Genomic DNA, 23,254 nt, shown 5'->3' with positions numbered 1-23,254 from the left:
GCTAACCAGAGGTGTAGTCTTCTCCAGAATGGAGAGATCCTTTAGAAAAGGGATTAAGTCAGGAGTCCATGGACCCAGTCAGCTTATAAACTCCATGATACTGTATATAATATGCATGTATCGATTCTATGTGCATCACAGAAATTTAGAGAAAGGTCATGAGAGAAGATGCAAATCAAAGCAACAAAGAAGTACTATTTCACACCCATAAGGATGGCTATAATCAAAAACGGGTTCTAACCCAGCCCCAGCCAAAAAAAAAAAACCCCACAGACAGTAACACATGATGGTGAGGACGTGGAGAATAGAACCGCCGGACATGGCTGATGGGAATGTAAAACAGTGAACACTTTGGAAAAAAGCCTGGCAGATCCCCAAAAGGTTAAACACAGAGTTATCAAATGACCCAGTAGTTCCACTCCTTAGTATAGAGTCAAGAGAAATGAAAATATATGCTGCTCATACAAAAGCTTCCCCATGAATATTCACGGCAGCATTATTCAGAACAGTCCCCAAATGGGCACAACCCAAATGCTCATTAGCTGATGAATGGATAAATAACATGTGGGTATCCATATGATGGAATATGATTTGACAATAAAAAGAAAAGAAGTGCTTCTACGTGGATAAACCTTTAAAACATTATATGCTAAGAAAAAATTCAGAATATATTGTACGGTTCCATTTATATGAAATGTTTAGAACAAGCAGAACCACAGGAACAGAAAGTAGTTAGCGGTTGCTGGGGTTTGAGGAGGGAGAAAGCTGGGGAAAATGGGAGATAATTGCTAATGGGGGTAGGAGGCGTCTTTTGGGGTCATGAAAATGTTCTAAAAATTGATCATGGCAGTAATTGCACGACTCGGTGAATGTACTAAAAGCAATTCCATTTATACTTCAGACTGGTGAATTGTATGGTATGTGAGTTATATTTTGATAAAGCTGTCATTTAAGAAAAAAACAAAACCAATCCAAGCTGTGAACCTAATCTTCATCTAAGTGGCCAATTCCTCCACCCTGGGAAAGCTCTGGGCAAAGGACTCACAGGAGAGCATTTGTGTGAAAAACAGGAAGTTGACGTGAAAGTAACACGCAATGGCCTTCAGCCTCTTCCTCCTCACCCCTGAAACACAGCCAGTCAACCCTCAAGAGAGAAAGAAAGAAACGTCTCTCTGTGGGCTAAGGAGAGGCTTCCTATGTTGATGGGGAAAGATGGTGTGAGGCCATCTTCTAGGATGATATGAAAAGATAACTCGACACCCCACAGTACAGACACTCAGCTGGGACATGGCCAGGTGTTACCTCGGGACAGGTGCCCAAGTCCACAGAAGACAGAACTGTAAGAAAGCTAAAGGGAGATAAGGTTTGTTCCCGAATAAGGAAAATGACACTGCTTTAAAGCTTAACATAGGCAAGGGAGATATACCAGGCAGTGATACCCGCTTTTCTGCTGGCTGCACAGGTGGCCCCACTGACTCTGGGTCTCTAGGAGTGGCCCCTTAGCCACGACTATGCAAAGATAAAAATAGGCATGCTGTGAAAAAAAAAAATATGCACGCTGTGGTAGGCAAAGTGGTGTCCTCCTAAAGATGCCCGTCTCCTAACTCCTAGAACTTCTGAATACCTTTGTTCCATGGCAAGTGAAGTTGCAGATGGAATTAAGGTTGCTAATCAGGTGACCTTGACATGGGGAGATTATCCTGGGTCATCTGGATCTGTAATCATATGTGCCCTTAGAAGTGGAAAGGAAGACAGGAGAGTCTGTTAGAGTAACAAGATGTGAGAAAGACAGCCAGTCATTGCAGGCTTTGACAAGAAAAGGGGCCGTAAGCCCAGAGGTGCAGAGGACCACCAGAAGTTGGAGGTGCACATGCTCCCAGAGCCTCCAGGAAAAACAGAGCCCTGCTAATTCCTTGACTTTCAGCCAGAGGGACCCACTTTGGACTTCTGACCTCTAAAACTCTAATAAATCTGTGTTTCTTGATAAAGCTGTCATTTAAGAAAAAACCCAAACCAGTCCAAGGCACCTGTCCCCAGGTAAAACCTGGCCATGTCCAGTGAGTTTGTTGTCATTTGTTATAGCAGCAAAATGAAACTTATACACATCCTTACCTCGCTGTCCTGGCATTCAGCCCTAAAGGAAGGGAGCTGCAGAGTAGCCTAGAGGATTCTCCTTCAGGAATTTGTGGGATTTCATGAAGTCTCAGCTCCATAGTGCTTTAAATTGTCTTCTCTGATTCTTTGTCTGGGACAATATTTTCCACTTTATAGCATAAAAGACACACAGGGATTGGGACTGGTTTGTGGTCCTGCCCCTGCCCTTGGAGTAGCAGCCAGTTGGCCCCAGTAGAATTAACAGCCACAGCAGAAGTGAAATGGAGATGCAGAGAGGGCCACTGTCCCAGGTGCTATTAAGTGCCAGGGCCACTGGGATTTGAAACCAGAGAGGGAGACTCCAGAGCCAGTGTGCCTAATTAACCTCCACGTGAAGACCACCCTAGTCCAGGAGGCTGAGTTTCTGCCCTAGTGTTTGAGGAGTTTGGACAGTCCAAGTCTGGGGGTTTTCCTAAAGATTCCCTCCCCAGTGGGCTTTGGGTCCTCCCTGGGGAGGAGGGCAGGCTATATGGAGGAAGTCATGCACCAGGGTCCAGGGTCCCGCAGGACCCACTCTCCTCTGAGAGCCAGGTGGAGCAGGGGCTGCTGCCACAGCTGGTCTCTGATGTCATCTCCCCTCTCTCCTCTGGAGGCTCCCACCTTGGTTAGCTCTGCACCCATAGATGGGATAAAACCCACAGGACTCAAGGGCTTAGGAGCGATGAGGTGGGGGCTCACGTGTGGGGAGATTAAAGAAACTTGTGCTTTTCTTTCCCAAGAGACATGGAGACCAGCACTGAAAAGAATTTCTATTTTTAAAAGTTAGGTCTGGTGGCAGAGTGCAGGGTAGACGGAGAGAAGGATGAAAGTAAAACAGGGAACGGAAAAGGGTGAGGGTGAGATGGGAGCAGGCAGTCACTGGGATCTGGTGACTGTCATGGTTTGGGAGTTTGTCCCCTCCAGATCTCCAGTGTTGGAGGTGTTTGGACTCGTGGTGGACCCCTCACGAATGGCCTGGCACTGTTCTCACTGTGCGCACAAGTGCTCGCTGGATAGGCTCCCGCAAGAGCAGGTTATTCAGAAGAACCTGGCACCTTCTTCCCCTCTCCTAGTCCTCTCTCCAGCCATGTCACCTCTGCACAACTGCTGCCCTCACCTCCCTCCATGAGCGGGAGCCCCTGTGGCCTCCCCAGATGCCCCGTCTTGAACCGTTCCAACATCAGGACTTTGAGCCAAGCAAACCTTTTCTCCTTGTAAATTACCCAGCCTCCGGTCTTCATTTATAGCAGCATCGAATGGGCCGAGACAATGACTACTGGCCTTGGGGAACGAGGGACAGGGAAGGAGCGAGGACACCAGTGAGGCTCCAGCTTAAGGTTACTGGGCAGAGATCTGAACTTCAACCTGGATGGGGACACAGAGACGGAGGACATAGGAAGGAAGCAAACGTGCCAAGTGTGGGGCGTCTGAAGGACGTAGGGGCAGAGGCGCTCAGCAGGCTGAATGACAGAGAGACCTGGGCCCCTCTTTTCCCTCTCTCCTTTTTAAAAAAAATCCTTTGCATCTTTTACTGTGTAGCTCCCCGGAGCATCCCCATGTTCCAGCCCTACAGGCCTCGTGCCCCATGCACAGTGAACGCTCCCTCCTCCTTGCTCCAAGAGTGGTTTTCTCCATATCATTAGTGCAGTGGCCTCAGTCCCCTCACAGCTTGTTTCAAGCCCCCTCAATTGGCTGAGCAATCCTCCAAGTCCTCGGAGAAGCCCCAGGACTCAGTAAAGGGGCAGGACTGAGTGTGTTCAGTAAAGTCGCCCTGGGGAGCAGGGGATGTGTGCAGGGCCAGGGGATGGGGGAGGGAAATAAGTCAGAGAGTCTCAGAGCACATGTGATGCTGCACAGGAGGGACACGCAGGCAGGAGGGAGGGAGAAGAGGGGGCAGGGCACAGCAGGTACACAACCCATGCACACACATGTACACGCATACACGATGCATGCACACACAACGCACGCACACATACGCACATGCACACACAATACATGCATATAGACATATGCACACAAAGCATACATGCGCACATAATAAATGCACACACATGTACAAGTGCACACAACACGTGCACACACAATCCATGCATATACACATATGCACACAAAGCATACGTTCACACACAATGCCTGCACACACATATGCATGCTCCATTCCTCAAGCTCCCAGCAGGCTTCTGACATCAGAAGCTAAAACTGCTACCACTAATAAATGAGGAACTTAAACTCCCACTGGGGACCACTCCTGGATGTCACCCCTCCAATTCTTCAGTCCCCTGACACAATAGCCTGGTGTAGACACGACTGTTTGTGCCTCCAACGAGGATGCCCCGAGGAGGACCAGGTAAAGGATTATTTTTTTCTGAACCTGGAACAGCAGAGTCAAGAAGAAGGTATCTTGGGTCCCTTGATTACCACCACCTAAAACATGAAAATGGAAGCTGGAGAAGGGAAAACCAGGGCGAGCTGCTGTTCATCTGCAAAAGAAAAATCCCAACAGCATGAAAAGAGAAAAGTCGGGACGATAAAAACTGAGAACTCAATAAAGTTGAAGGAAGCTGTATCATATAGAAATATGTTGGGTACAGGGGTCACACAGCTGAGGAAACAGGAAATGGGGATGGAAGTGGCCGCTTGATTCTGTCTATGCCAGACTGTGCTCACAGATACAAAGAACAGCGCAGAACTCAGAGCCCCTATAGTCTACACGGGTGCCAGCTCGGCTGTGTCTTACACAACACATCGATTGGGTAAAAATACACACAGAAAGGAAGACACTTTCTTCTGGGTGTCACAGCAAAAATCCTTTACTCTTCTGTCCAGCAACCTGGAGAAAAACAAGGGAATTTGTGGCTTGGTTTCCTTGACAACCTTATCTTTGCTCCAGACACCATCCTCTGTCTCTAAGCAACAAGGCAGACTTCAGAATTACCAGGAGGTAAAACCCAGCACTGACCCTGGGTCCTTCTGGACTCAGCAAATCAGGGCAGCGAAACTGGCCCCTCACAGGAGCCACAGCCCTGACCATCCTCACCAAGCCCCACATGCCCCCCACACGCCCCCAGCTTCCTCAGTGCCTGAAATTCCACCTCCAAGCTCTCCCCCTCAGACTTACTCCTCCTCTGTGCTCTCCAGGGGGACAATGACCCAGTCCTCCTACTGACTTCTCCCACATCCCCCGTTCCCCATAGAAAGATCTTATGTGGCTCTAGTGAGCAGGAGACAGGAAAGCTAGGATGTCACCGGGATTTACGGATCTTGGAAACAGACATCCAGCCTGAAGAAAAGTGTTTGATTAAAAGAGAATGAGAGATAACGCCTGTATTTCTGTATTGCCATTTAAGAAGACTTCGTTTGCACCTGAAAACAGGATTTAGTGATTTTTTTTTTCCTTACCAGCATGCTCTTACTCTTTCCTAACATCTTCAAGCCAGGAAGCATTTTTGAGAATATAGAGAAGAGAAATAAATGAACAAACTCTCTGGAAATGACAGCTCTGAACTTTAATCAGAGCAAGAGAAGAGAGCTGATGAGCGCAAAGCTCTGTAGCTGAAAGGACTGGGATTTGGAAGTGAAGGAGCTGACAAACAGAGCTTTTAACCGCGGCATCCAGTAATCAGGATAACTGCTATTTATCTGCTACCTTTATTTCTCAAACAGGCTCATGGCTATGACTCTATTTTCTCCCCATATCACCTGTGACGCAGGGAGGAGGGCCAGAAATTACGCACCTTCCAGGGAACAGTGAAATCACAGCTCGAAGTTGTTCGCACCTGCCATCACATAGTTATTCTCCAAATAAGTTTGAAACGCTAGATTCTGACTCCCACTGCTTGCTTATGATTGATAATGGGGGATGTGGATAGTCCAGGTTGCTATAATTCAAATGCAATTTCCAAATACTGTTTTATTCGTGAAATAAAGTAAATTTGTTCCCAAGTAAATTTTTCAGTAGCCCACCAACAAACCTGATCTAGGTGAGGTTCCCCTCTTGGGTCGTTCTCTCTTGAGTAGAATTATTAAGGAGATGTGTCTAAATTCATTTGAGTTCCATTTACCATATCTGTGTCGCTGAAACAGAAAAACCAGCAGCCTGCAAGGCTGATGGTGGAACTTAAACCACGTGGATGGGCTGCAGAGATCTGCTGTTTAGGGACACCTGTGAAAAATAAGAAGTCCAGGAGGAAGGGGAATGGGGAACGGGGGAGTTACTATGCTCTGGTAACCAGCACAAGCTGGTAAGCTTTGGCACAAGTTCTAAGAAATAGGATCAGATGGATACTCTGATCTCTCACTGACCACTGCATGAGCAGACAAAACAACTTACTAGTATGAGACCCTGAAGGGGGACGTGCTCTTGCCCGTTGGGGCAGATAATATCAAAAACATACCAGTCACGGGCTTAACTACTCTCCAAAGAGCTGAACCCACTCACTGAAGAACTGGTGGTTTGAAATGGCTTGGAAATCTGTGTGCTGGTGTGAGCTTAGATTTATCACCAGCCTCCTGGGGGCTTGGCACAGATTGATTTTGCAAACTGACACCCCCTGGTAGAGTCAGTGGGGGCAACTTATCTTTTTCTGTTCTCTCTCGAACCCTCGTGCTGAGCTCATCACCTCTGAATCTGTCTCCATGTCAACAGGGGGGTGAGAGCCGAAAGCAATGAAAGTTGTTTAAGTCAAGTCATGACACATCTATGCTAAATGGGGAACTCGGCTGGCAAGTACCACCTCGAAAAGTAGGGCAAACAGCAGAGTGAGGGATGGGCCTGGAAGTACATTTAGGTGTCATTTCATCCATTGTATTTAATCAGAGAAAGGAAAATAAAATGGAATTTTTGATTTCAGAACCCACCCATGGGTTAATGGTTATTTGCAGAACACAAGTAACATTTTAATTATTTTCAACTCCACACCATAACAACTATCAAGGGAATGGAGACAAAATAGAACAAACAGGGACTTATTAAATACATAATTAATGTGCACTAAAATTAGCATATATGAATACGAATAAGCGGGTTCTATTATAAGGTATGCAATTCAAATGTTATCAATTGATTAAACTTATCTGCCAGGGCTTAGGAACAAATTAGGCCACCCCAACAGTGGAGAGAGAAATTCATTAGCACATGAGATGATTTCTTGGTAAACCATCCTGCTTGCAAAGGTGCCAAGTTATTTCCATAAAACCAAAATTTTAGAAACGTTCAAAATGTCTTTACAGTGAAGCAAAAGCAAATTGAGCTCTTGTCAAAGATCATGTCCAAGCCAGCATGGCTCTGTGGGGCTCCCAGAGAGAAGATCACACCTGATCCATGAGGACCGAAGACACCAACCAACATGTCTGCAGTAGGGGCTGTGCTCCGAGTGGCTTCTCCAAGAACATGGGAGGGTTCGAATGTATTTCTCCCCACTGCCTTGCCTATTGGAAGAGCCATCCAGCTAAACACAACAGCAGTGAGGAAACCCCAGCAGAAAAGCCCAGGCGGGACATAACCTCTCTACCCTGCGCTCTGGGAGGAAGGTCAGAGCTATGGCCACACCCAGCTCCTAGGACCCTCATTCAGCAGCAGGACGACAGAAGGCAGTCTGGTATCCAGCCCGCGGCCTCAGCCCCTTCTACTTGCCTCCCATGAAATGTTTCTGCTGCCTCTTCCAGCAGGAATTTTCACCCTGTTCTTTGGCAACCAGTCCTACAAGGTTTAGGGTTAAACTTAAGGTGACCAGACGTCCCGCTTTTGGCAGGACAGTCCCAATTTTTAACAATTTGTCCTGCAGTGTTTTAAAAAAGTCCTGATTTTTGGAAAGAATGCAGGACAATCTAGGGAAGGGCGGGACAACGGGAAGGGAATGTACTACGGTTTTCAGCTGCTGAAGAGGTTAATGTAACTCCATTTGGGAATGAAGAGGTTAATGTAACTTCATTTGGAAATGAATAGGCTAATGTAAACTCCCACCTCACCCAGGTGGACCGGGTGCCCTACTCCTTTGAGCCACAGGCGCTGCCCTATACATAATTTTTTTAATGTATTATATTTGTAAATTGTACTTATGTTGAAATTTTAAAAAATTACAATACTATTTTTGCAATCTATGAAAATTTTTGTTGCTCCATATAGACCAAATTTTTAATCAAGAACACACCCCTCCCCCGCCCCACCCCCAATCAATGGTGTCCCACTTTATCAATGTGAAAATCTGGTCACCTTAGTTAAACTGCAACTCTCAGAGCAGGAGATTTAACTTTTTAAATTGTACCATCTCTAAAGTCTGCCGTGCTCACCACGCTCTAGGCTTGCCCTCACCCTAACTGACTCCCCGCGACCCTGGATTCATTCTGCAATGCATTATAATGTGTGTGTGTGTGTGTGTGTGTGTGTGTTTCATCTCTTATGCTACACTGCAACCTCTTCTAAGCAGGGACTATATTTTATTCTCTTTTTTTGGATCTCTCAGAGCGCCTAGGTCTGTGCTGCCTACCGTGGCAGCTGCTAGCCACATATGACTACTGAGCACTTGAGATGTGGCTTGTACCACTGACAAAAAGAATAATTTCAAAACACTGAAGCTATGTAAATGGGTTTTTCTGTTGTACACAACTTTGTCTTGGCCTACATTCCACTTCAACCATTAAAAATTTACCATCTAAACTGAGACGTGGCAGAAATGTGAAATAACACACAGGGTCTCGAAGAATGCAAACCATCTCAAGTTTTAAATATTGTTGAAATGACAATATTTTGGCTATAGTAGGTTAGACAAAATATAGTTTCTAAAATTAATTTCATCTACTTTTGCTCATTTACTTTTGACACGGCTACAGAGAATTTAAAATTCCACGTGCAGTGTGCATCCTAATTCTGTTGGATGAAGTGATGTGGACGCATCCCACATAGAGAGCGTCCAGAAAAGTCCTGCTTGGCCGGCTGAACACTATGGACAGATTGCTTTGTCCCCGCTGGCCTGGTCTCCAGTCTCCGCTACAACCAAATGGAAACAGTTTGCAGGCACTGTATCTGGATTAGAAAAGATAATCTGTGGGATGGAAGAAAACTGGCAATATAGGAATAAAAGCACTTGTGCCAATTAATTATAACCCCTCCCCTTTTGAAATGGATTCAAGTCCAGCCCCACAATAGGTTATAAAATGGAAGAATTCAGATATTCAGACCATAAGAATGTATTTCATTCTTATCATTAAGTAACAGATGGGGTTCTGTGCTTCCTGGCTGCCAAAGAATAAAACAAAAGGTCTACACAATAAATGACATCTACTGATTCTACCGGGAAGCGAAGCTTCTCTGGGCAGTGTATTCTAAAATAAATGTCTTATTCAAGGGCACTGCGTGATGAGTGGGGCAATGGCTCTGGCAAAAATTGGACAATAGATGCTCCAGTGATTTTCATATGACAGTTGATATCCTGAGTTGATATTGAGTCAGGGAGGCTCTTCTGGGAGGGAGGCTCTTCTGGGAGAGGGGCTGAGCTGACACAGACCAATGCCGTCCCCTTGGGCAGGGAGTGAGAGAGGGTGTTGTTGGCAGATAACACCTGATACCCAGAGGGGAGTAGGGTGAGCCAGGTTCTTTTAGCCCCTGGCACGTAGCCCCTTCCATTTTCCTCCCATTGTGGGACACCCTGACACTCAGGGGCCTGCCACACAACTCAATCCCCACCCTGTTCTGTCTCCCACTCAAGAAATAAGAAAAACAAGCCAGAGCCAGCAGGAGAAAGAGGCTGTCAACACAGGGATGAGTCTGTACCATCCTTAATTTATTTGCAGACTTTGATATTTAAATTATTTTATTCATTATACGTTTGTGACACACTGTAGGACTGAGAACAGTTGTCTTAGGCTGTCTTCCCAAAATAGAACTCCTCCCAAGGCAGCTTAGGTAGGGCCTGGAGAGCAAACAGTTTATGAAGTTACACTTTCTTTTGCTAAGGGTCTAGTACAGTGTTGTCCAAGAGAACTTTCTGTGACAGGAAATGTATTACATCTGTGCTGTCCAATGCAAAAGTCACTACAGCTTGGCTGGCTACTGAGCACCTGACGTGTGGCTAATTAAGGCTGAGGAGCTAAATTGCAATTTTGATTCATTTCAACTTAAATTTAGAGAGCTACAGGCAGCTCAGTGTGAGTCTAAAAGGTCTTACTGAAACCACGCTCTCATCAATATCCAGTTGGCCATTGTAAAAACACAACTGGAAGTTACTGGAAACTCTGAGTCCTAATATGAAAATGTATTCAAATTCTCCTGCTCTAATCTTTTAATTTACATAATAGGTGGGAGGCTAGCATAATATAGTAGATGAGGAAATGAGCTTTGATTTTTTTTTTTGAGACAGAGCCTCAAGCTGTCCCCCTGGGTAGAGTGCTGTGGCATTACAGCTCACAGCAACCTCCAACTCCTGGGCTCAAGCGAGTCTCTTGCCTCCACCTCCCAAGTAGCTGGGACCACAGGCGCCCGCCACAATGCCCGGCTATTTTTTGGTTGCAGCCGTCATTGTTGTTTTGGCAGGTCCGGGCTGGGGATTCGAACCCGCCACCTTAGGTGTACGTGGCTGGCGCCTTAGCCGGTTGAGCTATAGGCGCCGAGCCATGAGCTTTGATTTTAACCCTAGTCCTAGCACAGCCTTAGACTGTGGCTTTGGCTGCAGCTTCCCCGATCTGAAGGCCAGACAGCCAGGTTCAGGCATCCAAAGGCCATAGCCGGGGGCGGGAGATGACAGGGAGCTGCACAGTTTCGCTGCCATTGTTGTTTAGGATCACTCAGGATTCCCAGAGTTGTGATTTTGCCCAGTTCTTGGACTGAAATCCAGCAGCATCATTCGGCAGTGTGCTCCCAGCCTCTGCTGTGGTGCACACCCAAGAACATGATATGCTGAACACAGTGTCACCCCGTACAGAAGCCTGTGCTAATTATAATGTCAGGCTTCCCACAGAGGCCCCAATAATTAAAGGAGAATATTACAGTGTTTTCAAACTCCTGGAGTAACTGAGAAGCATCTTCAGATGTAACTTGTTGGAGATGGAATTAAAGGCATCGGAGACGTTCCAATTTGAGATCCTCATGACCAGAACCAAACTGTCCTTGAGGATCAAAGAAAAGTGAAGGTGAAAGTAGGAGGCAGGCCGGGTGCCGTGGCTCAGGCCTGCAATCCCAGCACTCTGGGAGGCCAAGGGGGTGGACTGCCTGAGCTCATCAGTTTGAGACCAGTCTGAGTCAGATCAAGATCCTGTCTCTAAAATAGCCAGGGGTTGTGGCAGGCGCCTGTAGTCCCAGGTACTAGGGAGGCTGAGGCAAGAGAATCACTTGAGCCCAAGAGTTTGAGGTTGCTGTGAGCTATGATGCCACAGCACTCTGCTGAGGGCAACAAAGTGAGACTCTGTCTCAAAAAAAAAAAAAAAAAAGGAAAAAGAAAAAAGTAGGAGAGAGTCAGGGAAAGGGGGAAGAATTCACGGTCTAGGATCCCACTGTGTTCTGGGCACCATGACATACACTTCATAGCAGGAAACACAGTAAGTGGCCGTGCTGGTTGCTGGTGCTGTCACCTCAGTTATCACTGACCTGCAGGGAGATATAACCTCCACTGTAGAGCTGGGAAAGCCGGGACTCCCATGACCTAGCTAGGAAAGCATCTGGTGGCTCCAGGACCCACGTCCCAGCCTGACTCCAAAGCCTGTGTGAGTCCCTGCTCCAGCTGACCTTCTGCTTGGGTCCTGGATGACCCACAGGTGGTGGCGGAGATGGTAGGTAGGTGGGCGTGGGCCTCATGGGTGTTCGTTTCATACATCTCTGCCGAGCGTCCACAAGGGAGAGCCTGTGTGGGGAGGGGGTTTCCTGTCCAAGTTTCCCTGCCCAAGGCTCCTTGCTGAGCTGAGCCCAAGGCATCTGGACTGAGAACCACGCAAACACGCCAACGTGGCGCTGCAGACGTTAACATTTAATGTGGCAGGCTTATAAAAGCAAGAAGTGTTTCCTGAACTCCCTTGTAACCACGTCTGGAAAAATCTATGCTCTGTACCAGAAGAAAGGAAACAGCTCACCAGGCAAGAGCAGGTCGGAGGCTGCCCATCAGGCTGAGCCCAGCTCTTTACCATAACTGGCTGTGTGGCCTGGGGCTTGATCTTTCAACTTGCTGGAACTGTGTTTCCAAAATGTAAAACAGGGGCACAAATATCTAAATAATGTACATGGTGCAGTCTGCACAGTGTCTGGATCTTCACAAGGTCCTAGTATGGTGGCAGCCTTCAGTATTATTCATGCCTTTGATTATGGCCGATAATTAGGGCCTTTGTGCACTTCTGGGCTTACGCACTCACTGAAGCTGGGCCGCCAGCTACCGAGAAAGCCCCTTTGGCTCCGGGAAGCAGATCCATACGCAGTAGAAGCTGCTGTATCAGTGTTTTTCCTGGAAAGGGCCACATCTAATAATAAAATTTCCTGCCCCGTCTTTGCACTGCTTCACTTGAAGAGCCAGTAAGTTATTATTATTATTATTTTGTGTGTGTGTGTGTGTGACTACTGGCTCCATCTTGCAATCCTGGGCCCAGATCTGGTTGAGAGTATAATTGAATGAACCTTCAAATGGCCACGGGAGAAAATGCCATGAAATAAAGGTCTTTAGGAAAGACAAGAGAGAAATGGTGAGTGAGAACATGTGTAAGACGAAAAAGCAGGTGCAGAAGTTACTTAACCATGTCGCTGACCTTGGGAAAGGAAGGTCAGCAATAATCGCCAGCCTGTCCCTGTGAACCAGCTAGTCACAAAGAACCAAGAGGGGTTAAGAAAAAAGCGGGGCCAGGAAAGGTGGCTCACACCTTTAATCCCCCCAAGGGGGAAGACGGCTGGAGGCCAGGATTTCGAGACTACCTGGGCAACTCAGTGAGAGCTCTTCTCTACAAAAAATACAAAAATGAGCTGGGCATGGCAGTCCATTGCTACAGTCCCAGCTACTTGAGAGGCTGAAGCAGGATAATCAGTCTAGCCCTGGAGTTCAAGGATGCAGTGAGCTACAATTGTGCCACTGCACTCAAGGCTAGGAGATAGAGCAAGATCCTGTCTCCTAAATAAAAAAAAAAGAAAAGTAGAGGAGACATGTGAGGGAGGAAAAGAAAAGTAGAGGAGACATGTGAGGGAGGAAGTCCAAAGATGTGAATGACGACAGCCCCCAAGTCCTGCCTCCGCCACTGCACGCATACTAGTAAATTCACCTCTCTATTTACCACCACCCAACCAATGAGTTCAGTAAGTCTCCAGAATTCTTTACAAGCTCAGAAAGAAAGGAAACGAGGAATATGAGGCCAGCAGCCATGGGAGCCCCAGGGTGAGACTAAGCTTCCATTACAGTCAGCCGTAGACTTACAAGAAATGTTGTGCCATTGAAGACATTTCAGGACTCTAAGCATCTCTGGTCTGCATTTGAAAGATACCTTTGGTCCCTGTGGTCAGGCAAAGGAGCACTTCATATATATCCAGGTCCCGACCCCCCCAAACCTTTCAGGACAAAAGAGATTTTTCCGATGTGATTACACCGAATTACCTGTGTGGGCCTTAAATGCAATCACAAGAATCTTCATAAGGAGGAGGAGGAGGAGGAGATTTGACACAGAAGAGAAAGCAGTGTGACGGTGGAGGCACAGATTGGAGTGATGCGGCCAGAAGCCAAGGAATGCTGACAGCCCCAGAAGCTGGAAGAGGCTGGGAATGGGATTCTCTGCCAACCTCTCAACTTTAGCCCAGTGAAATGGATTTCAGATTTCCGCCTTCCAGAACTATACAAGAATAAATTTGGGTTGTTTTAAGCCACTAAATGTGTGATCATTTGTCAAAATGCCGTAGAAAAAGTCCTTTATTCTATTTCTAAATTTTCTAAATATTAAAACAACCCCAATAAGATTATCTCTGGCCTAATAGAATTACTTTTATACTTTTGTTTGTTGAAGGGTAGGGAGTGTTGAGGTGGTTAGGTGAAGATAATCTCCCAAAAGATATTTTTACCTGATCATAAGTCATAAATATTTATTAAAGTTTAGTTATAAATCTGATTTAAAAAATGAAGAAAATAAAAATCAGCCATAATCCTAATCACCCAGGAATAACCAACTATTGTTAACATTTTGGTTAATATCGTGTTCCCCGAAACAAAAATCAATTCTGATTAAAAACTCAAGCATTCCTTTCAAAGCACAATTAGGAACCAGTCAGTTCCTAATAAATAAATAAATAAAAATAATAATTAAAATCAACATAATTAAAATCAACTGTCGTGCTGTTCTGGAGACACAAACAGTGGTCCCTGGGTCTCTAACCTGAGAGCAACAACCAGCAAAATGAACTTGGCCCTTCACTCTAAAAAGAGGAAAATGACAAGCATGTGATTCATCCAGCCTCTTCTTCTGTGGACCTTTATAAAGAATTTCAAACACAAACAGGAGCAAATCTCTACCATGTCACCTGGCAGCCAACATAGAAAGAGAACCAGGAGGCCTGACTCTCAAGTGGAGGCTCCTCTCCTGGCATGGAGGTCAGGGCCAGATGCACCTGCCAGTCCAGGAGCTCAGGCACGGTAGCTATACCGGAACCTCAGCACGAGGTTTAATACTAGATCCAAAAAGAGAGTGTGGCACGCAGACCTTTTTGCAAGAAGCTCCATCTACTGGGGAAAACGAACGTGTTTAATTACAAGTATTTGCAAGTCTGAGTACTAACCACACAACAAAGTGCCACAAAGGAAGGGGTGATTAATTCCGTTAAATAAGTGGGATCAATAATATGCTATTTTTTATGATTCTTCACAGAATCACCCAGTGCTAGGGCCGGAAGGAGCCACAGTGATCATTTAATCCAACTCCTTATGTTTTCAAATGCAGTAGCGTTTGAATGAGATATAACCCCTAGCATCCCTTTAAGCTTGAAATTTAACCTTTGCACATATAAAACAAGGGTACAGCTCACTGCTGAGACCAAAAACCACTCATGGAAACAGATGGGTAGGAACTCAACGGCTAGCTGATCTCAAATTCCACTCAACCACAGAGGCGGCGTGCTTTCCCAAGGCCCAGGAAGCGTAGAGCCCTTCAGTCTGTGTGATGTTATATGAGCAGCACACTCCCAGACGAGATGCTCCAAAGGCCCCTCAGGTGATGCTTTCATGAAATCCTGCTGTTCCCTCGGCACCTCCTACAACCTACCCCTCACCCCCATCCACGCATGCAGGTTAGATGGGGAGGCGGCCTGGAATGAGGAGGGTTTTTAACTGCATACACAATTGTATATATTTTTTCCTTTAAAGTGGGGGTTCTCTCCTGCTCTAGGGCTATAGATACTCTTCATGGGTCTAAACCCCCCAAATTGTCTGCAAAATGTAGTACATTGCTATAGTTCGAATGTTTGTGCCTCCTCCCCCAAATTCATACATTGAAACCTAATCCCCCACTCCGTGATGGTGTTAGAAGGTGGGGCCTTGGGGAGGTGATTAGGTCAGAAAGGTGGAGTCCTCATGAATGGGACTAACATCCTTATAAAGAAAAAGGGGTTTTTTTTCTTTTTTAAATTAGTTCTCTTTCTCTCTTTCCTCCAGGTGAGGCTCCATCACTCAGACAGACAGCTAAAACCCAGACAGGGCCATCAGCAGAGCCTGACCACCCCTGCACCCCAGCTCAGCCTTCTGGCTTCCAGGACTGTGAGCAGTAAATTTCTGTTGCTTATAAGCCACCCTGTCTATGGCATTTAGTCCCAACACCTGGAAGGGACTAAGATGTGGACAACATTCTCGTGTGCGAGGGTCCACACCTCCTGTTAGATTCAGGACTGCAAAGCCCAGAAGCTTCAGAACGCATTGGTCCTCACTCGTCTGTATTAACTATTAACCCAAGGGCTCCCGTGTGTGCATAAGCCACGTGTGTCCTCATACTCCAGAAAACTCTCAGAGACAGGATACTCGCTGGCAAGCCTTCCTTTGTCCTTCCACATTAAAAAAAGTTTTAACAAAATGTCATCCCCAGGACATTGAAAACAGAACCGGCGAAGACAAAAGACTTCAGAGATCAATTATCCGTTTAGTCGCTGTGAAAAGTTGATCTTAAAACCCTGAGTCCCAGGGAATGCCAAAGCTCTAGTTAAAATTTTAATAAGCTATACAGGATAGTATCCGAGGAAGAGACCTTCTCAAAGGTACGCTGGCTCTGAATGGGCTCTTAAAATGGTCCTCATGGAAGGGCGCATCTGCTCCACAGTCACTGTGTGTGAGTTAAGGTCTCTTTAAACTAGAGCAGAAGCTGGGGACTCGAGGAATGACCTGCAGTGGGGTCTTTGGAGACATTTATTTGTACTTAGACCCTTGATGGCTTAATCCAGTCATGGGTTTAAGAAACATTCATGTGCCAATGATTCACAAGTTTGTACCTCCAGCTGGACTTCTGTCCCCAACTCCAAACTCAGTCTCTCCCCTTGAATGTCTCATAGCAACCAAACCTCACAGTCTGACACTGAATTCTGGATACTCCTCCTAAAACTGCCCTGGCTGCAGCCTTTCTTATCTGGGTTGATGGCAACTCCATCCTTGAAGCTGGGCAGCCAGGAAACCTCTGGGTCCCTAACTACTCCCCTCTCTCTTTCTTTCAAGATCCACGTGCAGTCTGCCAGCTGACCCTGTGGGTTGCATAGTCGGTAGAGACCCAGAATGGTCTGCACCACCATAGTCTTTGCCCTGGATTCTGTGTGGCCTCTACACCCAGGCCTCCCTGGTTCCTTCCTTACCCTTCCTAAGTTCCTTCCCAAGGCAGTACTTAGAAGGAACCTTTCAAAGCTCAAGTCATGTGCTCCCTGTTCAAAACCCTGCAGCGGTTCATCACCCACAGTGTAAAAGTGAAAATTCCTACAACACCTCCGCGGTGGAGCTAATGGCAGAGCTGACCTCCCTGCCCTCTCCTCGCTCTCCTCCCCCTGCTCACCCTGCAGCAGCTACACTGGACTCCTGGTCACTCCCACCTCAGGGCCTTTGCACAGGCTGTTCTCTCCACCAGGAGCACTCACCCTTTCCCAGAGATCTCCATGACTGACTTGGATTTAAGAACTTCTCAGTGAGCCCCACCCCCACCTCCCGCACCTCCTCTGTTTAAAAATGGGAACTCCTCAGCCAGAGCAAGACTGAGACACCATCTCTACTAAAACCTGAAAAACTAGCTAGGCATTGTGGGGGGTACCTATCATCCCCCCACTCAGGAGGCTGAGGCAAGAAGATCACGTAAGCCCAGGAATTTGAGGTTGCTGTGAGCTATGATGCCACAGCACTCTAGCCTGGGTGACAGTGTGAGACTCTATCTCAAACGAAAAAAAAAAAAAAGCAATTTCTTACTCTAACTCTACCACCTCCTCTGCCTGTTGCAGTTTTTATTTTGTTATGGCACCAACCAACTTGTAACAAGAACTATAATTCACTTACTAATTATGTTCATTAACTATCTCACTTCTAACACAATCTATAATTCACTTACTGTTACGTTCCTTAACTATCTCAACCCGTTATTATATTCACTACAGAAGGCCTTAGATTTTGCCCTGTTTGAGCACTAATACAACCCAAGTACCTAGAATGAAATGTTAAAATATAACTAATTAGAGGCAGGACTGGGAAAGACATTTCCCTTCCCACCGCTGGGTCCAGGCCAGCCAGGTGTCGTCCAGTTTACTGACCAGTGAGAATCACCACCACAACCTGATGAAGCCTTATTCACCTAAGCTGCCAGTGAGCCCACCCAAGCCTCATTTCAAAAGACGCTTCTGCATTACCTTAAAAGAGACAAGGGCTGAACCTAGAGTGGAAAGCCCACAGCCCACAGGAGGGCCTCTGGTCAGTGAAGCAGTAAGGTGTGGACCCACGCTGACTTAGGACGTCCAATATTGCCGTCATCAGACGCATCTTCCTACGGACACCCCTCTGTCTCTGGCTTAAGTCCAAGTTCTCACTGGAGTCAAAAATCTGAGAAAGTAGAGTTTGATGCTCCCTAGTCTCTGTCACAATGCTCCAAGAAATGATTCCACACTGGAACACAGACGGATGGTGGCAGGTGTGGCACAGGAAAGGTCTATTCTGGGAAATCTGGATCTTGGGCCACTTTCCTCTCAGAGGAAATAGACAGTCACCACAGTACACCTCAAGCCAGTGTAGTTATCTTATTTGGGGCTACACTCACTGAAAAGACCTTTATTTTTGTTCAGTTGGTTAACGTGGTCGTGAATGGCAAAAGAGCCACTACCAGTATGACTGGAAAACAACCTAAGTAACCTCTCTCCACTGACCATTAGCATTTTACAGGCTAAAAGTGATGCTCAGGGTTCTCCTGCTGGCCTCTGCAGGGGAGTGAGGGGTCTTCCAATGAGCTGGGACAGGAAGGGAAGACCACACCTTTCCACCAGGGCAAATCTACTTGGGTCATCTTAGTGCACTGGGGCCCACCTAAGACTTCATCTCAAGCATACTAAAGGGCTGGGCACAGTGGCCCATGCCTGTAACCCAAGCACTTTGGGAGGCCAACGCGGAGGATCGCTGAGGTCAGGAGTTCAAGACTAGCCTGGGCAACACAGCAAGATCCTGTCTGTCTCTACAAAAAAACTACATTAGGTAGATGTGGTAACACGTCATTAAAGTCCCAGGTACTCGGGAGGCTGAGACAAGAGGATCGCGTGACCCCAGAAGTCTGAGGCTACATGGCTATACTGCACTCCAGCCTGGGTAACAGAGTAAGACCCTGTCTCAAGGAAAAAAAAAAAAAAAAGACATACTGAATAACAAGCTCTAGAAAATCAACCCCCCAAAATTTATTCATAACTCAAAGGGAAAAGGCCGAGAGGGATACGAGAGAGAAACAGGACTCTGGGGAAAGCCAGCCCGTATGATCACAGGACAGACATTCCTAAGACTGGGACAGAAAAAATAAGGAACATCCTTCCTATCTAGTGCAATATCTGAGCCTAAAAAAGTGATTAAACAAATAGTGTTTCAGGAAGATTAAATACGTCCTGGGATATATAAAATACACTAGAATTTTCACTCTTTAAAGATGAGCAAAAAACCCCTCTTCATTGTCAAAGCGAAACGATGTCAGGTTCCACGAGGAATGACCTCCGTCTGGCCATGCTATTTGCTTCCACAGTACTAACGCCAGGTGACGAGGGAGCAATATCTGCCAGAGCTTGGAAGAGAAAAATGGCTTTGGAGAGAAAAATGTCATGGCGAGAACGCTCTGCCCAGCCACCCTGGTGCTCCTGTAATAGAGTGACGGGTTGGCAGGATAGACTCTGCAAGGACTCAGAAAATGTATCACCCAGGGACACTGCTCAGGGAAGATTCCTGCTGCCACTTGAGATCCCAAACAATAAATGATAGATCCGAATGTTGAAGAACTCAAGATTAAGAAGGTCGCGGCGGAAAGGCAGGCAGGGATACTGTCGGTGCTGCCAGTGGCTCCCATTTTTCAAATGCTCATAAGGCCCTAGCATTGTGCCCCAAACCGAACGCACAGTTAGCCCAAAATAAGCCAGTTGTAACAGCACTATCCCCTTCCCTAGATGAGAACACCAAGGTTCAGGGAGTTCAAGTGACTTGTGAAGATAAACTCATTAGTAAGCTGCCGAGTCGTAATTTCAAAATGTATCCCAAAGAGCTCAGATTCCCTCCATGTATTTATTTTTATCTTTATTATTTTTATACTTATTCATGTCTTCTGATTTCTCTGAAAGAAACATATATTATTTTCAAAATGAAACATTGGTAAGTCATTTCCCCAAAGGAAATAAATCCAAAGACATAAGATAAATGACTCCAAAAGGCAGAAAAGGATAAGCAAGGACCTTTTAGAAAAAGACTCACATAAGGAAAGCAGGTGAGGTAAATGTCAGTACCAAACTATGCTGAACTCAATATTCTTGACCCTTGACTGAGGGGGTTAGGAACGCTGACCTCCTGAACTGTGGAAGATGCCTGTGTCATTTTTGACTCCCCCAAAACCTTCCTAATCACCTCCTGTCGGCCAGAAGTCTTACCAGTAACACATGCAACCGATTAACACCTATTTTGTGTGTGATATGTGTTACATACTGTATTCTTACAACAAAGTAAGGTAGGGAAAGGACAATGTTATTAAGAAAAACATAAGGAAGAGAAACTATAGTCACTATTTTTAAAGTGGATCATCTTAACGGTCTTCATCCTGGTCGTCTTCACGCTGAGTAGGCTGGGGAGAAGGGGGGTTAGTCCTGCTGTTTCAGGGGTGGCAGAGGAAAGGGAGAAAACCCGAGTGTACGCAGGCTCGTACAGCTCACACTTGCGTTACTCGAGGGCCAGCCGTATTTCCAAATAGCGTTCAGTGCAACCAGAGACTGAGTTTATAAAAGGCCCCTCCACAGCAACCATGCATCAGTTAGGAATTTCTGCTCCAAAGAACTTGGTAGCAAATATGTAAAGAAAGGAACTCACAGGCAGGAATAAGAGAAGTTCTTTAAAGTAACAGGAATGGTAAGTTTTAGCATGGGATGATCCAGCTACAGTGAGTAACCCCCAAAATTAAAATCCTACCTTCACTCCTCTCCTCAAAGGACCTGGACCGCTATTGCCCATCCCCGTTTTCCAGGCAGACAAGTCCACTGACAAGTGACTTCACCTGCAGGCGCGGCAGGCGTGCTCAAGGGCAAGGCTCACCTGGAACGTTGTGTACGGTGATGGCCAAGATGAGCAGCGCGATCCTCCTCCAGCTGCTGCCGCCCGGCTGCGTCGGGTTCCCTCGAGAAGGCGCGGATGGGGCGTGTGGGGCTGGGCCCTCTGGAAGGCCAGTGGCTGCCACCTTCTTCCTCTGATAGGCCTCACCATTCTCACTCTTGTCTGAACAGAAGGAGAGGGGTGGGAAAAGGGAGAGATTTGAACACGGGACACTGACACTCGGGTGAGAAAGCAGAAGAAACTTCCACTCCCCAACTTCTGCGACCATGTACTCTTCTCTAGGCTCTTTCTTCTTTCAGGAAGGAAGGAAAGAAGGAAGAAAAGAAAGAAAGAAGAAAAGAAATGGTCTTTCCTTCTTTCCTTCCTTCCTTGCATGATTTGAGTAAACAAATACAGGATTTTCAAAAGAACATCTATGGCTTGAAGGGCAAGAATGTAGACTCCCCTGTTCCCAGCTCCCAATCAGTTCTCTCTTAATAACAATTGAACCTCAATTCCATTAGGAAAAAGGGGGCCTTTAACTGACCTTCCCCAGTGCGAGGATGCCAGCCCTCTAACGGTCAGTAACTCGGTGCACACACTAGGGTCTGCAGAATGCACCTGTCTCCACTAGACAGCAACCCCTTCTGGACAATATTTGAAGCTCAATATTCACCACACTGCATGGTGTACATGTGTGCAAGTTTCCGTACACACACGGAGCGGGTGCTTTTATGACTCTGAAGTTGACAATATCTGGACAACTGAATTAAACATCTGGGATTTCAAGCCCACAGAGCAGTCCTGAATGCTGTCCCCAAGGAAAGCTGGGTCGTGGCTGAGGGCCCTCCCCTCTGCCCCACCAATCAGTAAACTCTGCTGATGTACTTGTGCCTGTCTGATGTACAGGCCAGGCTTAAACGCTCTCCAGTGGGAGTTGATAAGAGTCAAAAGAAAAATCTTTTTCCCTTAAAGATTTTATAACTTAAGAAAGGAAAGACAGAAGGGAAGACAGAAACTCCTTTAAGTCTAAGGGACGGAAGCGCACACCCTGACAATCACAGAAGGCAGTGCTGAGTTTTGCCAGTGTCACAAAAGATCCTACTCCGAATCTCCTGCAGATTAAAGCACAGGGAGCAACTGAGCTGGGCGGCACCATAAGCGAGTTCTAGTAGCAAGCCTGCATTTAATAGCAACATCAAGAAATAGGAAGAGTTATTAACCAAAGTAAAAATACACGCCTGACCTGAGGCTACCAGTAAGTGCAAACTGACGTCAGCGCCTTCCCTAGTGAGAACTGAAGCGGGGAAGGGGGTAGGTACTTGTGAGTTAAATTAGCCACCATTTGGTGACAGCCACTAATGAGTCTGCATCAAGGAAGATCAGTCCAAACAAATCATTACAGAGCCTGATTATCTTCTTGCCTCTCCTGGAAAGCCCAGTTAAACCATCGCAGCCAACAAGCAAAATGCTAGTGTGTGGCAAAGGACGACCAGCGAGTGGAGGTTACTGCTGAGCACGGTGTGGGGTGTGCTGGAGTGACAGAAGCCCTGTGAGATGTCTTAAAATGGGAAGATTTGGGGCACTTTTCCAGTAGGGTTTGGCAAAGAGGAGTAGAAAGGCCTGAAGGAAAAAGACACATCTTTACTTTGGCTAAAATTTCAACTTAATGTCAAACTCAGAAATCAAAAACAACAACGGTGACACAAGCTAACAGGTGATATTGGGAAGTGCCCATCAATTAATCCTCCATCCTTACAAATGCCATGAAGTAGAGATTAATGTCCTTTAACACATGAAGAAATTGAAGAACAGAGAGGTGGATTACCTCATCCCAGGTCACACAGTCAGTCTATTCTTCATTTGAAAAGTTTCTGTTCATGTCTGCACAGCCAAGGTCACAATCAAAAGAGCAAATAGACAACCCACAGAATGGGAGAAAGTATTCACATGCTATCCATCTGATAAAGGGTTGATAAAACAGCTCCATTAAAAAGTAGACAAAAGACATGAACAGAAACTTTCCAAATGAAGAATAATGGCCAATAAACTCATGAAAAAATGCTCAACATCGCCAATCATCAAGGAAATGCAAATCAAAACCACGATGAAATATCACCTAACTCCAGTGAGAATGGCTCGTATATAAAGGTCCTAAAACGACAGATGCTGGAGTGGATGCGGAGAGAAAGGAACTCGTACACTGTTGGTGGGACTGCAAACTAGCGTGACCTCTATGGAACATGGAATCGAGATACCTTGAAGAACTTAAAGTAGACCTACCACTTGACCCAGCAATCCCACGGCTGGGTATATACCTGAGGGAAAAAAGGTCATTTTAGAAAAAGTTACGCCTGCACTTGCGTGTTTATAACAGCACAATTCACAACTGCCAAGACATGGAAAGTGTTCAA

General features: G+C 46.3%; 1 protein-coding gene across 2 annotated transcripts in view; it reads right to left on the bottom strand.

Annotated features, from left to right (window-relative positions):
- The window catches only part of SLC39A11 (solute carrier family 39 member 11), a 355,367-nt gene that overhangs the window by 125,179 nt on the left and 206,934 nt on the right, over positions 1-23,254 (bottom strand). For both annotated transcript variants that reach the window (XM_003786171.2, XM_023511186.1), the window contains exon 6: positions 20,844-21,023. In XM_003786171.2, coding sequence (XP_003786219.1) covers positions 20,844-21,023 — 180 coding nt within the window. The remainder of the gene's footprint in view (positions 1-20,843; positions 21,024-23,254) is intronic.

This window comes from Otolemur garnettii, unplaced genomic scaffold (assembly GCF_000181295.1).
Source record: "Otolemur garnettii isolate 467f Iridium unplaced genomic scaffold, OtoGar3 scaffold00018, whole genome shotgun sequence".
NCBI classification, from domain to species: Eukaryota; Metazoa; Chordata; class Mammalia; order Primates; family Galagidae; genus Otolemur; species Otolemur garnettii.
Note: the sequence above shows the minus strand (reverse complement) of the source record. Positions and strands in the feature narration are given on the sequence as shown.